This window comes from Trichosurus vulpecula, chromosome 6 (genome assembly GCF_011100635.1).
Source record: "Trichosurus vulpecula isolate mTriVul1 chromosome 6, mTriVul1.pri, whole genome shotgun sequence".
Classification (NCBI taxonomy): Eukaryota; Metazoa; Chordata; class Mammalia; order Diprotodontia; family Phalangeridae; genus Trichosurus; species Trichosurus vulpecula.
In genome coordinates this window covers 223057215-223076634 of record NC_050578.1, presented here as the reverse complement: position 1 = coordinate 223076634, position 19420 = coordinate 223057215, and the positions used below count along the sequence as shown (strand labels likewise).

Genomic DNA, 19420 nt, shown 5'->3' with positions numbered 1-19420 from the left:
GGCCCAGATCTGTGATTTTATCAGTATGGGGGAAATCCTGGTGTGGAAATTCCCTCCACCAATGCCTATCTGCAACTCCTTTGTAATTTTTTAATCTTAGAAAATTGTCCAGGATACCGAGAGGTTAATTAACTTGCCTAGTGTCACACAGCTATCATATTACAGAGGGCTTTGAACCTTAGTATTCCTGTTTCCAAGGCTATCCCTCTATCCACTATACCATTTTGCCTATAAAAGTGAAAATTATTACATGAAAAAGCACAGCTCTTCATTCTCTTTCCTCCATTAAGAAGAAAACCTCCATTTTCTGTGTTACTTTGCTGAGCACACCTAAGAAGCACATCCCACCTTGAAGCCTCAATGTAAATATTGATGTAATTAATCATAAATGTCCGAGGAAAGAAAACACTATTTTCCTTATTTGGTCTGTATCACATAATTATTTTTTCACCCCTCTTATCATCTGTGTGTTTGACAAACATGAGTAGAAACAGTTTGTGCTACGGGTACAGCTAGCGTTCCTGTTTTCCTGGCAAGCTGCCCAGGGAGGCGCCTTCCCACCATGAAGATGCCAGCCCAGGCACAGAGGGCCATGTGTGCAGGGGAACAGGGAGGAGACTCACTGAGGTTCTCCCCAACAGAAACCATGCAGGGCTGGGCCCCACCCTTCAGGGCACCGGGGAGAACGCTGGTGGTCTGAAGAAGAGCAGCCGAGTCATCTCTGCCTTTGGGAGTGGCTCCCGAGTAACGGCATCTTCTCTTCTAGTGCCCAACTCCAGGGAAAGCAGGAGAAGCCCAACCAGCAATTTTCTTCCCTTAAAGCATAACCCACGCCCCCAAAGTCTCCATCCGTACTACCACCAGGCAAAAAGAACTCGGATGTCTGATCTCACTATGGCTTTGCCTCTTACTGATGTCTCTGCTTCAGTGTATAGTGATCATCACCTCTGTCACCCTTATTAACAAATAAATAGGGAAAAACAGAGAGAGTCACAATCCCTGTGACATCCTAAAACAAATAACATGGAAACTACAGATAGAAAACTAAACATACAATGCCAAGAATCACTGAGTTCTGACATTGGGAGGAACCTCAGAGGCAGCCAACTCAACCTTCCACTCAGAACAGGAATTCTCTATAAAAGCCCTAATAGACCTAAAGGTCATCTCACCTTACTCTGAACACTCTTAGTGATGAGGAACTCACTAGCTACCAAGGAATTCTGTTGCATTCAGTTGTGGAATCTTAGCATTTCAATGTGGAGGGATCTAAGTGACCATCCAGTCCAACCCATATCTGAAAAATATTCTTTTAGATAGCTGTAATTCTTATTGCTTAAGAGCAGGCCTAAATGTGCTGCCCTCTGCCTTCAAAGACCACATAGAAGAAATCCTGTCTCTCAGCCTTAAATACTTGAAGACATCTCTACGATGAACATCCCTTGTTCTTTAAATAAATCATAGAATCATTGATTTAGAACTGAAAGGGTCTTCAGAGGCCATCTTTCCTCCTTCCCGAAGCCACAAAGCTCCTCATTCTACAGATGAGAAAACTGAGATAGATTTTCTAAAGGTTAGTTACTTCCCCAAGGTCACACAGTTAGCAATGAGCAGGGCTACAATTTAAAGCCAAGTTCTTTGCAAATTCAGTAACAGACGCATAGGTGGAAATTCATAAATGCTCATTTACTGACTGGCAGATTTTCCTTGTATGGCATGATTTCAAGTCCCTATCCTGGTCACATTCCTCTAAGATGTGCTCTGACTTTTCAAAGTGTTATCTAAAATAGGATTCTCAGAAATGAGCAAAATATTCCATCTATGATCTAACTAGGACAGAACCTCTTTCTTTATTATAATTGCTCTTTCTAATTGTTTTATTTAGCCATGTCTAGAACCTCACCTAACCTGTACACTGACTTGGATCTCACTGGCTATTCAGTACATAACAATTAGAGTATCGTATACTGGAGACTATTACAAATTTAGGAAATCCTATGTGTCAGGAAATGCTAAGATATTACTATTATTAATTATAAGAGGCAACATGCATAATAGTCTTATTAGACAAGCCTTAAAGCCAAAAAGGTCCAGGGCCAAGTCCTGCTTCTGAGACAAAGCAGCTCTGTGACAAGTAATTTCACCTCTCAGTGACCCCAGGCAACTCCCTCAACCTATTAACTCACAGGCAAATTTCCAATCTACATTGTGGAAGGGAGTTTCCACACCAAGAGTGTAAGAAATAAAAACTCTAGCTCCCCACTCATCATTATGATGACTTACATCTTAGAAGTTTTGAATGTTTGTAAAGCACTTCACTCACAATATTATTATCCCCATTTTATAGATAAGGAAAGAGAAGGGTCTATCCTTTGCTTATAATAGGTCACAAATGCTTATTAAACTGGAACTGAATTGCTACTTTGAAAAATAAAGCTTTTTTCTCTCACTAAGTATTCAAATTAACAGGGTCCCCTCTCCCTCTTTCCCTTTATTTTAGGCCAGACCTGTGTTACACATGGAGCATTCCTGGTTAGAAACTTCTATCAATGCAGATTGACAATCCATAATGTTAGAGAGTTGTCTAGGCCAATGAGAAGTTAAATGACCCACTCAGTCACACAGCTAGTATAAACAAAGGAAGGATTTGAACCTGGGTTTTTCCAACTTAAAGGCTGACCCTCTTTCAACTTTGCCTTAATTTTCCTCCCTTTAAATATGTAGTGCTCGCTCCCTACAAGTTTGACAATGATGCTACTGACAATGATTGCTATCTGCTAGTGTAGGATAATTTAAAGGACATCATAGATACATAAGCTATAATGATGAGGATAATGCAGAGAAGGGTTCTTCATTGCCCCTGGGAACAAATGAACAAGAGCAAATAAGCCTAGATGGTTTCAAAGACTGATGAGTAGAAAAAAGTAACTTCTGAGCTCAGAGGGACTAAATCCTAGAAGAGACACAATCAAGTTCTAGAATCAACATTCCTGGACAATCTTTGCCAGTAGAGTAAGGGGAAGAGGGCATGGAGAGCTCAGAGGCAGAAGAAGAGGGTACAGGTAGGAATGATCCTATATGGAGAAATGGTAAACAGAGAGGAGGAGGATGCCACTAGCAATCCCAGTAGGATTCTGCTGCCCAGCCTCTGGGCTGCCAATACCTAGGAAGCATGGAATTATTGCACAGGGTCTGCACACACATTGGGAAATAAGTAACTAACCTTTCTGTAGACTTAATAATTTGTCTTGCAAATGTATGTTTTACTATTTTTCAAACAAATGCAAATGCAATTGTGATGAAAAAAGTACAAATTAATTTCAAAAAACAGTACTGAATTCATTGTAGCTTTTCATCACAAATATTCTCTGTCAATTGATAATAGTACTATTACCCTGTAGATGTCTATGAAATATGGGGTGTTTAAAAAGAATCTTGCTACTTGAAAAGGCTATGAACCATTGTTCTAGAATATATAATAATAATCATTATCATGATTATTATTATAACTAACTGTTATATAGTGTCTGTGTCTGAAGCCAAATTTGACCTCGGGTCTTCCTTGACTCCAGGCCCACTGCTCAATCTACCATGTCATCTAGATTCCTTGTTTTTAAGGAAATCAAGTGGTAGGGAGGAGGCTGATGTATCTTCAACCAAACCCATGGATCTTACATGGAGTGTGAGTGAATAGGTTGGCCCCCTCATTGCTGATCAAATTCTTCAAGTTGGTTAAAGATAGAATTTAAGGTCCATGATACAACAAAAATTCATAGCAATCCTTTTATGGTAGCAAAGCACATAAATAAACTAAATAAACTAAATAAACTGTGGTGCATAGATATATTAGAATTTTTTTTACCATAAGAAATGACTGAAGAAACAAAGAAGTTGGAAAGATAGAAGGACAAAAGCAAAATGAAGTGAGCAGAACCAGGCAAACAATATATATGATAGGAATAATGGAAATACAAAGAATAACCACAACAACAAAACTGAACACTGCATAATTATAATGACCAAGCTTGCCCCCCCCCCAAAAAAATATGAGAAAAGATACCTTTCCTTCTTCCTGTCAGACTCAGCTGATATGTTGTTTAGTTTGGCTGAAATGCTTTTTATTTTCTCTCTTTTTACTCTGTGTTATAAGGTTGTCCCTTTGGGTAGGGAAGGGGGAAAGATGTACTTGGATATGAAAATGATAAAAAAAATCAGTAATTGTTTAAAAGTAAGTAGATTGAGTGAACAGCAAAGAACCAATTGAAGGGTGGTGGTATGGTGTGATTGCTAAGCCGAGGTTTTGAGGCCAAGATAGTTCTCCCCTTATGTCATCATTGGGATGAGTAGAGGTGTTTATAGTGGTCTCTTTTGACCTAGTGTTAAAGCTTATGCTGACTCAGAGCCCACAAATACTGTATTTCAATGATGAAAGCCGTGGTCAGGTTCAAGCTTCCTATCACAATCAAATCAGCTCAATTTACTTCATGGAAAAGAAGTACCCAGAGAAATACATCAAACTAGCACACTTTTGGTGAGGCTGTTAATTGGTCCAAATATTCTGAAAGAACAATTTGAAACTGTGCCAAATAAGTCACATACCCTTTAACCCACTGATCTCAATACTGAGAATACACTGGGAATACAGTCAAAGACACAAAAAGGCTCTATATATGACCAAATATTCATAGCAGCATATTTTGTGATAGTAAAAAACCAAAAGACAAAATCAGTAACTACCAGCTGAGGAATGGCTAAACAAATTGTGGTATGAATGGAATAGAATATTATTGTATATTTGTACCCCAAAAAGTGACATGAGGAATTCCAAAAAATATGGAACAACTTTTATGAACTGATTCAGAATGAATAAAGCAGGATCAAAATAACATGAATGAAAATAATACTAAAAGACATCAGAATTCAGATTAATTGTAATGGGGAAGGAAAAAGAAAGGAAAGCCACATGCATTTAAGTACCTACTGTATGCCAGGTACTGTACTAAGCACTTTACAAATATTATCTCATTTGATCCTCTTGACAAATCACTTTAACTCCAGAGGACAGATGGGAAAACTTGATAGGAAGGGAGTGAACTACAGGTATAGAATGTTGTTTACAATCAGATTAAATGACTTGCTTTGTTTTGCTGTGTTTTGTTTTGTTTTGTTTTGCTTGTTAAAGGAAGAAGAATTCTAGTAGAGGTTTATTGACTTATTTTAAAAAAGGTATCAGTAAGACTTTTTTAAAAAAAATATTTTTAGTGGCACCCATTCAGTAATGAGCCTTGAGCAGCATTTAAAATGGGGAACCATATGCCTTAAAAGATGGAGATATTCACGTGCCTGAAGACATGAGGCCTCTGAACTTCATCTCATACATTTCCAACCTCTCATCAGAAACATATTAGCTGTGTCACTCTGGGAAAGTCCAGACTCTTTGTGCTATAAAGTGATGGGAAGGTGGGGAGGGTGACACCAAAATCACTTCCAACTCTAAAATTGTGACTCTGTCTTATCTAAACCCAATAAGCCAGTAAATCGTGTTAGTTGTTTCATTATCATTTTCTAAATATCTTCTATTTAGGGGTGCAGTCATTTGCCTCATTTAAACAAAAAACAATAACTTAAAAACTCTCATTCAAAAATTAAGTCACTGAAATAATGTTAACTAATAAATTAGACTGTTGAGTTTGGGCATAGGATCATTAAGATGTTGAGCCAGGAGTGACCATGGTGATCATAGGGTCACAGATTTCAAAATGGAAAGGATCTTGGCAGCCACCTTGTCCACCTGTTTTTCATTATACAGATGAGGAAACAAGGTGCAGAGAAGGAAGGTGCTTTGTCTATAAAAATAATAATAAGCAGAGCCAGGATTGGAACTCAGGTCCTCTGATTCTAAATTCAACACTCTTGCCATTCCATTGGACAGAAGAATAATGAAATCATAGATTTGGAAATGGAAAAGAACCTGAAAAGTCATCTTGTCCAACTTCCTTATTTTCTAGTTGAGGAAACTAAGGCTTCTGTGAATCGACCTATCCATAGTCGCACGGGCAGCAGTAAAGTGGTCAATCCAGGATTTCAGTTCACGGCCTCTGACCAAAGCCAGAACTCTTCCCATTGTGTCATCCAATAATAGCTGGCAGTCATGTTGCACTCAAGACACTTTCTACCCATTACCTTGAGTCTCACTTACAATCATGTGGGGTAGGTACTGCAGATATGACTATCCCCATTTTATAGATAAGAGACTGAACCTCAGAGAATTTAAAATGATTTCCCAAACATCAAAGAGCTAAAAGTGTCCAGAGGCAAGGTTCAAATCCAGGTCCTCCTGATTCTGGGTCTAATGGTCTCTTTATTTTCTGACTTCAAGAACAATTACTCTTGCACTGAATAAATCAACAAAGATATTAACACAAACATGTGAGTCAATCAACAAACATGTGAGTAAAATGTTTATAGCTCCAGAAAGAGTGTCTGTCATTTTTTTAGTCCCAATAGTCAAGAGCCTTCTGTTATACAGAAGACCCTTAACAAATATGACCCATGAGCATGTAGGGTAATGAATTAGCCCATTAGAATGGGCTCACACTCCATTAGATTGTGACTTCCCTGAGGAGAGGTAATTTTTTTTCCCTTTCTTTGTATCCTCAATGCTTATTAGTACAGTGTCTGGTGCATAGTAGGTTCCTTACTCACTGCTTGTTGACTTAACTGAGCCCAAGATAAACATTTCCTTGTATTCAGCAATAACTTTGATAGCCACAACAACATATCCACTATAGGTACATTTGATATTTTGCATCTCCTACCTTTAATTTCTCCAAGAAGCTCACTGGCATTTAATCTTTCCATTTTCTCCTTCCAGTCTTTTGAAAGTAGTTTTTCCATGCAGGATGAGTCTGCCACAAAGAAAAAAGAAATACAAATTTAATGAGTGTCTTTGAAACTCATAAATTCAGAAGGCTGGCTCACAGAGTCACTCTCCTATTTTAAAATTTGCACAGCTACAACAGCTACTCCAAAAAGGCTTCAGGGAAATTCAGCAGCCTCCCTGGAGGTATGTTGCACCAGTAGAGTTTTAATCGCAAGGTTTCAGAAATTTGTCTGATGTGTGAATAACAGAAAGACTGATTCTGCTGCTCTCTGCAATAGGGGAAAAGGAATGGTCAGTGTCACCAGCACCACCACCCCCACCAAGGGGTCAGTCTCCAACAGCCAAACATTGGGTGCGTATAGTATTTTCTGCGATAAAATCCATAGCATTGTAGATTGAAAGTTGTAAGGGAGCTGAGAAGTCATTTAGTCTAACTCTCTCATTCCTAGAAAAGTTAAGTGACTTGACCAAGGTCACAGATTGATAAAAATTTTTAATGCCTCACAGAAAGGATTAATGAATTGTACTAATTGATGACATCATTGAAAATACTGAAAAGTTTATCTTGACTGCTTCTTTCTATTTCAAACATAATTTAGGCCAAAAAGGTACCTGTCATTGCTTGCTTGTTGGCATTTTATCATCCTTTTGTTAAGATTCAGTAATATTTATGTTTATGGGAAGGGAAGCAAACATCTCAGTGTTTCTTTCCAGTGAGTTTCCATATCATATGTTACTGCTTTAAATCCAAGGTTTTTTTTCTTTTGAACCAAAATAAAGCTTAACCTAGAATCCAAGAGGTATTTGAGTAATAACGGCACAACTTTATAGGAGAAGCCACTCAACCTCAAATCATTTAGTCCTTCAACAAAATGAAAACCCCAAAGGAAAATTTTGATAAAAAAAAATTAGTTTCCACTTAGAGAAACTGAGAGAGATAAAGGTCAAGTTATGTGACCCCACTGTTAAGGGGAAGGGGCTGTGACTCTTTTTACATAAATGACCCAACGGGCCTGTTCTCACAAAAACAAATCTTTCTTCTTCCATTAACATAACCATATTGCCTTTGTAAATACAGTTCAGGGATTCTAGTGATGTGGGGCACAGAGACAGTGAGAAGATTCTACTGGGCTGGACATAGACTTGTGCTGATTACAGACATTTAAGATGAAGAAACTATGCTCAGGGTCAGATGTTTGACGTTTTGGGATCCCTGAAGCTGAAGCTGCTTAGCTAGAGCTCACAACTCTCAGACTTTAATATTAGTTTTTAAAAGAGCCACGTAAATTCCACGAAGGATAGAACCCTACATCTTTGAAATCTCAATCCTTAGTAGAGTCATTCATATATTCATTAAATGTACTGATCAAGTACCTAGCATATGCATATCCCTGCCCTTTAGATATGGATTAATCAACAAGCATTTATTAAGCAACTACTATATTCCAGGTACATATACAAAGACAAAAAATAGGACAGTGCCTATACTTGACAAGAATACATGCTAACAAGAGATAACACATGTATGTGTATTTCTTTTATATATATATATATGTATATATACATATATATATATGAAATACAAGGTTATTATGAAGAGAAGACACTAGATCAAGAAAAGCTTCCTATAGAGCTAGGGGTTTTGACCTTGGATCCACATAGGCCCAGTAGGTCTGTCCATGGACAGATTTCAAGGGGTCCATGAACCTGAATTGTAAGAAAAATTACATCTTTATTTTAATTAACCTTTAACAGACATTAGTATTTCCTTCAGTTATGAATATAGGCAAGAAATGAATATTCCAGGGAGCTGAAAATCATCCCTGGATGGTGGAAAGGGACCATACTTCCAAGAGGTGAAGAGCTCCTTCAGGAGCAGGTAGCATTTGAGCTGCTGCTCCAGGTGAGGGACTCAGCAATCCCTCTAACCCTCAGAACTTTCTCCAGGTTATGACTTGACTTCCCTCCCTTCCCAGTGATGATTTGAAAGTTAACAAATCTAACTCCACACTGCCCTCTACTCTAAGAACCCTTGGCCTCCTTATCTGATTGCTGCTGAGCCCTTCCCAAAGTCCAAGCCTGGATAACTCCCACCAGAGGCTATTGCTGGGAGGAGCTAAACCCTTGGCTCTGCACTCCCAGGGACCATTCTTTATCCCAGCCATTTTCTGTCCTACCTGGGTGATTGAAGTGCACACTCTCCCATTTCAACCTTCCCCACTCCTTCTACATCTTTTTCTCTGAGAACCATTGGAATCACTGCTATTAATTATATATTAATATCATCCCTGTACTCTACAATCCAGCTAGATTGACCTTCACTCTTCCTCACAGAAAACACTCCAACTCTGTGTCTTGGCATTGTTCAATCCCCATCCTTAGCTGGGACATGATTCATATAGATGATTATAATACATAGTACTAGCATAATAAATGCATCCAAAGATCGGAAAATATGTGATGTCTAAAGGGAAGGTGGTTGTCAGCTAGGAGGGAGTCAGAGATTTCATAAAAGAGATGCCATTTGAGCTGGACTATACTTTCAGTACAACAAACAATGCAAACAAAAGCATGGAGGCCAAAGTGAGTAAGGAATGTCTGGGTACATAGAATAATCCAGATTAGCTGGAGGCTAAAGTAAGTGGCTGTGAATATTATGAGATAAGCCTAGAAATAGACTTTAGTACTAGATCATGGAAGACCTTAAATGATGAACAAGGACAACTTCTAGACAACAAAGATACTAAAAATATTTTAGTAGAGCAGAACACAATCTACAAAGTGGTTAAGATGACCTTTAACATCCCTTTTGGCTTTAAAGTCTATGTTCCTATGATCATATATATGCATAAGAAAGATCGTTGTCATATCAATATGAAGGATAGATTGACACTGGATGGATGAGAGGAGAGAATGGATATGAAGAAAGTTACACTGCTGGTAATAAACATATATGTATATTGTTGCTGTCATTCACTCATTCAGTTGTGTCCAACTCTTCATGTCCCTGTGGACCATACTGTCCATGGGATTTTCTTGGCAAAGATACTGGCGCGGTTTGCCATTTCCTTCTTCAATAGAATAAGGCAAATAGAGGTTAAGTAATTTGCTTAACATACATACATATGTAATCTACCTTCATATATATATATATACATATATATATATATGTATATATATTTGTATATATACTTATTTCCAAGGTATTATATATGTATATGTTTATGTGTATATATGTGTATACACATACATATACGTTCTGGCAATGGAAATAGAAAAGAAATAATTGACATGAAGAAATGATGTGAAGGTAGAATTAACAAGATTTGGAAATGAAGTGGTACAGGATGAGGGAAAGGGAAGAACTAGATTGAAATTGCAAACATGGGAGTCTAAAGATTAATAATATTGAACTCAGAAGGGGAGCAAGTTGGGGTGGGAAAGACAATAAGCTTGTTCTTAGCCATGTCAACTTTGAGATATCTTTAGAACATCCAGACAAAGATAGTTTATAGGAGGCTGACAAGGTAGGTATGGAGCTCAGAAGGGACTCATAAATCAAGCCCTTATTAAGCATCTAATATGGTGCTATGCCAGACACTAAGAACATAAAAACAGAATGAAACAAGTACCTATAAGTGTGAGGGTGCCTTTTCCACCTCCACCCAAATTATCATAATCACAGAAGGCTCAGACAGCTGGACTGAATGAATCAATCTAATAATCAATCAAAGATGTAAAATGGTCCTTAATCATTTTGAGAGGAGTGAAGTTCTTTGATCATGGGGTAAAGACAGATGATGCCACACAAGAAATACTTTGGAATTTGCTGGAAGAATTGAAAACACCTCTGAGTCCACGTATAAAGGTAAAAGTTGAAAACATGGAGGCAAATAAAATCCCCCATAGAAAGAAGGCATCTCTTTTCTTGGACAGTCATAATACTTTAAAATCCAAAGTGGTGACATTTTGAGAGCTTTCTTTTTAAAAATAAGATTTCAAGCAGTCACATGCAACAAAACCCAACCTCTTCCCCTTCATAGTTCCCCCACCCCCATACTAGTGAATATCACTTTAACTTATTTCTTGAGTTTGTCAGGGTGACAGTGTGGTCAAGGTGGCCTCTAAAAAGACTGTTGGAAGATAAATAAGTCACTGAAAGAGAAGGTGAGCCCTAGGTAAGAGATGAAAGAACACTCATGATTGGAAAGCGTTGATGAAAACAATTAACATTTGTCCATGGCATGATCAATCAGCCAAAGAATGGATGGAATCCAGCTCAATGTCATGAGATGGGTGATGGAGAACAACCCTGCTAGCTGTCTCTCACAGATGAGGCCTGAAGTCCTTTCTAAATGGAAGTCAGCTTGATTCTATCAAGGGTAAGTTCTCCTTCCTTTTCTCCCTGGATTCTTTTTTGTTTTTTCTCTTTCTCTTCCTTTCTTCCTTTATTTATTCCTCTGCCTTTATTTCTCTTCCTTCCTCCCTCCTTCCCTCTATCCCCCTTCTCTTTCTTTCTTCCTTCTTTCCTTTCCTTTTTTTTTCTTTTAAAATTCCACATTACCTTCAACAAGTGATCTCCCCCAGATCAGGAGCTGGACTCTGAGTGACCTTCCAACAAAGGCAGGCAGGCACAGTTTCCAATTGTCTTTAATTTACCCAAGCGGCTCTTACTGTATTCTTTGAAATTCAGAAACAGGGTGGGCATTTTGCACTCTGTACAGGTTTGTTTTTTATGTTCAAGTCACACAGAAAAAAGAGCCCAAGTTTGAGAGTGCAGCAGCGAATCTTCAAAGCCAGGACTGTCAGAGATTATTATTTCAAATTGGGTCTGACTTTTTGAGACATACTAAAATGTTACAGCACAGAGTGGTATATTTATAACACCCCTATCAGTAATAAGTATGATCAACTGAGCTGTCTTCATCTTGATATATTCCACAGCCTTGTTATTTTTATAAGCTACTTTCCAAACATGTTGTAACAATATACTAAGCTGATAATTATTACTGATATAAATGCTAAAACAGTTCCTTTGCATACAATCCAAGTAGGATACATCCACCCAATGACAGAAGACAAAAGCATAGGACTTATTAATAATGATAGCAAATTTCACTGAAAATTCATAAACTAGGCAGACATGTAAAACAGTCTATGATATGTCTCTTGTTTCTATAAATATGCCTGAAATCTTCAGGAGCCCCAGGGAATATGTGTTGAGACATCATGGGAGAAAAACAAAACTATGCAGCCATCAAGAACAAATATTTCAAATGTCACACAACTCACAATAAGTTCCCATTCTTCCTTGCTGCACTATATTAAAGAAAAAAACACAAGGAATCATGCTTAACAACTACAAAGAGTTTTATATTCATAACAGAAAACTAAGCTTCACCACATCTCTCTGAATTAGTCTGTTTTTCCCTGCCACCATTTCACAGAGAGAGAGACTGAGGCTGAAGAGCATAGTGGCCTCTGGGTAGCTTTCTTCAATGAAAATTCTTGTGAAATCTCTGTGAAAACTCTTAGTATCATTCGTGGATGGCCTCCACTGCCAGCACAACAACAATGACAAGCACAATAGTTTATATTGATACAGTATTTTAAGGTTTGTAAAGCCTTTTAATTAATTAATTAATCAGCAATCTCTTTTTTGTTCTTGTGAACACCTCCTATGTCCCAGGCACTGCGCTATATGCTAGTGATACAACAACAAAAATGAAACAAGCCCTACCCTCAAGAGGCTTAACTAATATCAGGGAGACAATATGTACCACGTATACATGTATAAATATATACAAAATAAATATGGGGTAATAGGGTAAGAAGGAAACACAAGCTGCTGAAAGTGACCAGGAAAGGGTTCGTGTAAAAAGAGGTGTTCGACTTGAGCTTTGAAAATTATTAGGAATTCTAAGAAAAAGAAATGAGAGTGAAGTGTATTCCAGGCATGAAGGACAACCTGTGCAACAGAACAGAGGTAAGTACTGAGGGGAACAGTGAGGTCACTTTGGATGGACCATACTACTGTATAATTAGACTGGCAGAGTAGGCTGCAACCAGGTTGTGAAAGGTTTTTAATGTCCAGAGCTAATAGTATTTGATTCCAGAGTTAATATGGAGCCACTGAAGTTTACTGAGCATAGGAGTGACACAGCCAGGCTGTGCTCTGGGAATACTACTACAGAAGCCACATAAAGGGTTGCTTAGAGAGCAGAGAGATGTGAGGAAGCAAGATCAATCAGGAGTCTCTAACAACAGTGTCAATGAGGAACGATGATAACCTGAACTTGGATAACAGCCTGTGAGTGGGGAGAAAGGGACAGATGTGAGAGATGTCGTAGAGATGAGATTTACGAGACTTGGAAACTAATTGGACGTGGTAGGAAGAGAGTGAAAATGAGGAGCTACGGTGATGTAATGTTGAAATCTGAGTAACCAGAAGGCTGGTGGTATCCTTGATGGAAATAAGGAAGTTCAGAAGAGGGATGAATTGGGGGGGGGGGGTCGGGGAAGAACAAAGTCTTCTTCTGAACATGAGTGATAAATACTTATGGGACGTTCCATTTGAAATGTCCAAAAGGCAACTGGTGATTCAACTGGCTATATAGAACCATGATCTATCTGAATAGAGATGCTAATTGAACCCATAGCAGCTGATGACTTTACCCAAAAAGAATATCGAAAGAGAACAGAAGAGGGGCAGGACAGAATCTTGATATACATTATCTCATTTGATGTTCACATTAATCTTGTGCGCTAGATGCACCATTGTGTAAATAAGGAAGCTAAAGTTCAGATAGGTTATTTGACTCAACCAGGGTCCAGTCGGCCAGCAAATGTCCAAGGTGGAATCTGAACTCAGATCAATATACACAATCTTGACAATGTCTAGGAGATTCCCAAATGAGACAGAACGAAGCAGCTGCCTATCATCTGGGAAAGAGCTGAACAAACCATGTTGTGTTCATGCAATAGAATATTATTGGGCCATAAGAAATTACAAATATGAGGATTTAGACAAATTCAAGGAAATCCACATGAACTAATCCAAAACAAAGTAACCAAAGTCAAAAGATTATATGTGTTGACTAAAATAATACAAACAAAAATAACACTAAAGAGTAGCCAAAGACCAATCCTGCCTCCAGAGAACATACAATAAATTACTGATCCTTCCTCTCAGTAGAGAAGTGGGGGCTATGGGCAGGGAGTTTGGCATACATTGTCCGGCATGGTTACCTTGTTTAACCAGCTTTGCCTAATTCTTTCCTTTGTTACAAATTGGATATATATACTGGGAAAAAAAAAGCATAGCTGTTTTATGCCATAGCTATTTATGCCATTTTATTTACTTTAAACCATCCTGGCTAGAATCATGAAATTTAAAATTAGAAGGAACTCTAGAGGTTGGTCTTATCCAATCCTCTGATTTTACAGATGAGGAAACTGAGACCAAAAGAGGTTAAGTGACTTGCACTAGGTCATACTAGTAAGAGGCAGAACCCAGTTTCTCTGACCGAGAGATCCAGGGCTCTTTCCATAATCCATCCAGCTATTCTGTGCAGGGTCTATAACAGTTGGTAGAAAGGAACCAGGAATCACAGAACCCGAGAGCTGGAGGGGACCTCCAGTCTACGTTGTAAAGTGGAGAGGGTTAAGAAGTAAATGTCACAGGATTATAGATTTAGTGCCAGAAGGACATTAGAGGTCATTGAGGCCAACCTCCTTAATCTATATATTACAATACTTAGAACCAGAGAAAGAAAATGATGTCTCTAAGGTCACACAGGTACTAAGATACAAAGTTAACATTTGAACTCAGGTCTTCTCTTTCCACTGCAATCAGATCAGGAAAAGGGGAGAATTTAAATTAAGGAAGAGACCAATGTTCTATTGCTGTTATTGATAATAGCTCTGTTCCTTGGAGTGAATCAATGAACAGTGTGGAGACACAACAACACATAAAATGAATAGAATTAAATCTCCTTCAAAACAAAAGCAAGGTGTGGACACTAATCATAGATAGGGATCCCTTGTGACTCATCCTCCCATTTCATTAACAGGGCACCAACTTTCCCAAGCAGCTTCTGAGGTTTTATCATGTTCTGATCATGCATAGAAGGCAGCAAAGCTAAAAAGCTAAAGACAGTAAAAAGAACAAAGTTTTCACAGCATTCACACTAAGGGGTAGGACAGCACAGACTGAATTTAACTCAGAAGCCACATGGGCTCCTTAATGAAAAGCATTAAGTAACCAAAAATTCTCTTGGAAGTATTCTGCAGAGATCTCTATGTTCCATGCAGCTGACTTTAAAGCAACTAATAATACATAGCAGTGTGGGAAACATCCATGAAATGGTATGGCAGCCTGGTCCATCTTTTTATCTGGGGCACTACCATCTTACTTTAAAACCTTGGACAAGTCATTCCCTATTCCCCCAGGGTCTCAGTTTCCTCATCTGTCAAATCAGAGGGTTGGTCTCCATGCTCCTTTAATGATCCCTTCAAGCTTCTAAACTCCATGAGTATATGTGCAAGCAAGTCGTGAAGATCCTGACTGATAGAGCTCTCTTCAGTTAAAAAAATAGCAGTAAGATTGCAGGCCTTTGGGGAAATTTCTGCCCTCCAGATTTCCTTGAGATAAAGAACTACTTAGCACAGCTCTATATCATTAAAAAAAATATATGTCATGGCCTTTAATCATGATAATATGTATGTCCGAATTAAACCATAATACTGTATCTCAGGGGCAAAAGGAAAAGTAGCAAACTTATTTTAAAAGAAGGAGCTTAGATGACAACACAAATATTTATGCGTTTATGATTTGGTAGATTTTATAAAACCAAAAAAAAAAAAAGGTCATCAAAACCCAAACATTGAACCACAATGCCTGCTGCCTTTTACTTCAAGGATAGAAAACTGGCCAAATGTCCTGAAGGTATATTGTAGGTCACTGTGGCTCTATTCTCCTTTCACACACCAATTATATATTTCTTACTTTTTCAATAAAGTTTGGTTGCAATAATAGAGGTAGGTATAATTCAGAACTAATCAAAAACCAGCCCGAAGGCAGAATATTGGGTTGCCGAGCAATGTTTACTCTCTGTGAGTACCTGGGTTTCAATCTTCCCAGTTAGACTGAGTCCAGGAAGCTTCATCATTGCCTGGTGAATTTCCATGCTTTCATCTGCTAATAATTAATGCTCATAGTGTAAGAGAAAATTGGAAGTGAAGGCATTTGAGAGACTGCCTTCCCAGACTCAACAGTGATTTGAAGGGAATCTTTCACAACTGCTCTCAGTTAACAAGGCTGTTTACCATGTACGAGGATGGGGTGTTTAAACTGGAATAAAAAAAAATAGAAGTAAGACAGAGCCAGACAGATTACTGTTAAAATGCAAAGGGGGAGGGGGAGGAGTAGAGGAGAAATGGTAACCATCTTAGTGGAACTTTTAAATCCTTTACTCGTGAGCACACACACCATTATTCTTTTTGCCTCAAAGAGATACTTAAAATTAGGAATGCTAACTCATTAGAAAAATGACATGGTGAATCTCTTTCAAATGTTACCGAGTGAAAAGCAACAGTTTCTCTCCTTTTGTGTGGTTCACCCTCCGCTTCCTAAGTCCCCTAATAAATCACTAGAAGGCTCTTTTTCTCTTTTACTCAGGAATTCCAACTCTCCAGCATGAACAATCTTGAGTGTCTCCAAGCTCAATGATGACTATCCAAAAGTCCTTGTGCCTTCTCAGAAATTCTTGATGCTAATAATGTGCATTCAGGCCTTGCTGGCTAGCCAGCACCATAGTCTTCATCAGGACACACAAAGACTGCAAGACTCTGCCTGAGCCTTACTGTACCCTTTTTTTGTGACAAGTGGGCCACAATACAGTATGAGAAAATTGGAGCTTGGAGAGCTTGGAGGGCTCTCTTAAATTTTAATTAAAACTCTCCAAGCTCACTAAAAATAATTAGACACCAAAAATGTGCCAGTTTCATTTTGAACTCACAATAACATACCGAGTGGCTCCCTGACGTCCGTCCCCATCTCCACCCCTTTCCAATGAAGCAAAGGAATTTCCATAGGAGAGCACAAGGGTAGAGATGGTAGCCCTTTCCAGGCCAGCCCCCTGTGTTATGAGAAAGTCTGATGGGAAAGTCATACTAGAGAGAAGGTTTGGCAGGTCGAACCAAATGGACCTAAAACAGCTTGTCTGAGAAGAGTTTGAATGGATTGCAAACTTGAGAAAAAAAAATTCAGTCTGCAAAAAGCAGCATAAGCTATACCACTGACCTTTTTCAATCAAGAAGCCAAACCTTTAACCCCCTAAATGTTTTTGTTATCCGAAAATAACTCATACAATGCTATATTCCACGCTATTTTTAGCCAAGCAATGAGAGAAAGCATGCTTTTCCCATACAGTGGGGCGCTGATATCAACATCAACACAGATGCTGGGCCAGGGAGAGCTGGACTTCTCTAGCACCGGATCATTAAGGAATGCACCAACTGTTGGAGTTCACCCCGTGCCAGCTCCAATTCTGCTCCCCACGCCCCTTGGGGAGGGGCCAATCCCGTCCTGCTCCTCATTTTTCATTTTGCTCCATGGCAAATTTTTTTTTCCAGAAATGCGGGTGGGGGGAAATGCATTGTATGCCAAGCAATGCAAGAGGAGGCTTACTTCCCCAAACAGAGCAAAACTTTCAAACAATTAACCCTCCCCTCTGCTTTCAGATAAATTACTAAGTATAAAATGCAATCTGTTTCCTTTGTTTACTCAATATGAACAATTTGTAAATGACTCAAGGATAAAATTCAGAAAATGTTGTGCTAAATTAGAACTATTATAAACATGCTAATGACTCAGTACTCAAGTAAAACAGGCAGGATCGGTGTGAAGAAATAGATTTGGTTCCTGTAAAATTCACTTTTGCTGGCTGCCTTAAAACTATTTGGTCATTAAGGCAGATCTGGTTCTTCCAGGAAAATGTTAATTCCACAAGTATTTTGCTAAATGATACATTATATGCATATGTGTGTATGCACATACACATGCATGCATACATACACAAATACATACATGTGTAAACACACAAACCACAACTAAGGTGGGGAGATTAGAGCTTTGCCCTAGGGTGCCAAATTTGGAGGGCACTCATGACTCTTGCAGTCCTTCAGCACCCTAGAACAGCACTTGGCACTGAGCTGATAAGAATGATTAATGAAAATAGGAAATTACCAGATAGAGGCCTGGGATGAACTCCTCCCTTGTCCCCTGCTGATCATACTCTGCATCCTCCCCCCCTTCATGGCAGTCTCCACTGAGCAACACCCTCAAGACATCTCTTTGAGGTCTTATTCTCCCCAGCATAGGGTGATTCCCACCACCATCCTCCAATGAGGATACTTTTCATGCTGCTTTCACTAGATTTTTATGATGCCTATCTCTAGATACAAAAATGTCTAGTTATAGCTGTGTTTGTATATATGTGACAATTCTCTGAGATGTCAGTGGAATGGTCAGATGCCAGGCAATGAGAAGAAAAATAACGCATGCCTAAATAACAGTATACCTAATGCTGCCTTCAATATCTCTAATATTATTCACTGGATGCTTTTCCTGCATTGGTTTTTTTTTTTGTTTGTTTTATTTTGTTTTTGTTTTTAATCTACCACACTGTTTGATGCCTTTAAAAAGAATTCCTTACATGCTTGGTATACATGAACATTCATCTCCACAGGCCTGGAGGAGGAGTCTCTTCTCTGCTTTCTACAAACAACATGGTGCCTAGAGCTCTAAGGATGGTCCTTCCAAAACTAACTCCTTTATGCTTCCAGTAAAGGAGAATGTCAGAAAGGTGAAAATGTATCACCCAACGTCAGAGCTAGAAGGGCTGGGCTATACATGTTCACTAAGGGCCTTCTGGTGCAGACCTCGCTATATGGCATGCAAACAGAGCAAACAGAGGTGGTACTTCCAAGAAGCTTACAACCTTATAGTAAGGATGTATTATTCACAAATAACCCTGATGGTACTCTTACCATCTCTACCAGTAAGAGAAAAGCACAGGCGAGATCTGGCACCATGAGGAATTGGAAGAGGAAGGGTTCACTTTCCCAGGGAGAGTCATCAAAAGCTTCAAAAATGAGGCACCTGAGCCAGGCCTCAAAGGAAGGGAAGGGTTTCCTCTGAGGCATGTGGGGTTTTCAGGCATAACGGATGGTATGGATACCTAAGGAGGCAAAAATGGACAAGACAATAGCTTGGTTTAGGGTAGTCCAGTTTAATTAAAACACAGAGGATGTGATGCGAAGTAATATGAGATAAGGCTGGAAAAAATAGGTTGGAGGCAGAATACAAAGGCCCTCAAATATCAGAATTAGACATTTTGGATTGATTCAGTAGAAACCCCCTTAAGGCCTTTGATCACGGCAATATGTTAGAAAGATTTCATAGGCATCAAGGTGGTGGATGAGAGGGAGAATAATAAAGGTAGAAAGACCAGCTAGGAAGCCATTATAGTACTT

At 38.8% G+C, this 19420-nt stretch overlaps 1 protein-coding gene across 9 annotated transcripts in view; it reads right to left on the bottom strand.

The window, feature by feature from the left end:
• Window positions 1–19420, bottom strand: part of SOX6 (SRY-box transcription factor 6) — a 550764-nt gene that overhangs the window by 271814 nt on the left and 259530 nt on the right. For all 9 annotated transcript variants that reach the window (XM_036763144.1, XM_036763143.1, XM_036763146.1 and 6 more), the window contains exon 4: window positions 6819–6908. In XM_036763144.1, the coding sequence (XP_036619039.1) occupies window positions 6819–6908 (90 nt within the window). The remainder of the gene's footprint in view (window positions 1–6818; window positions 6909–19420) is intronic.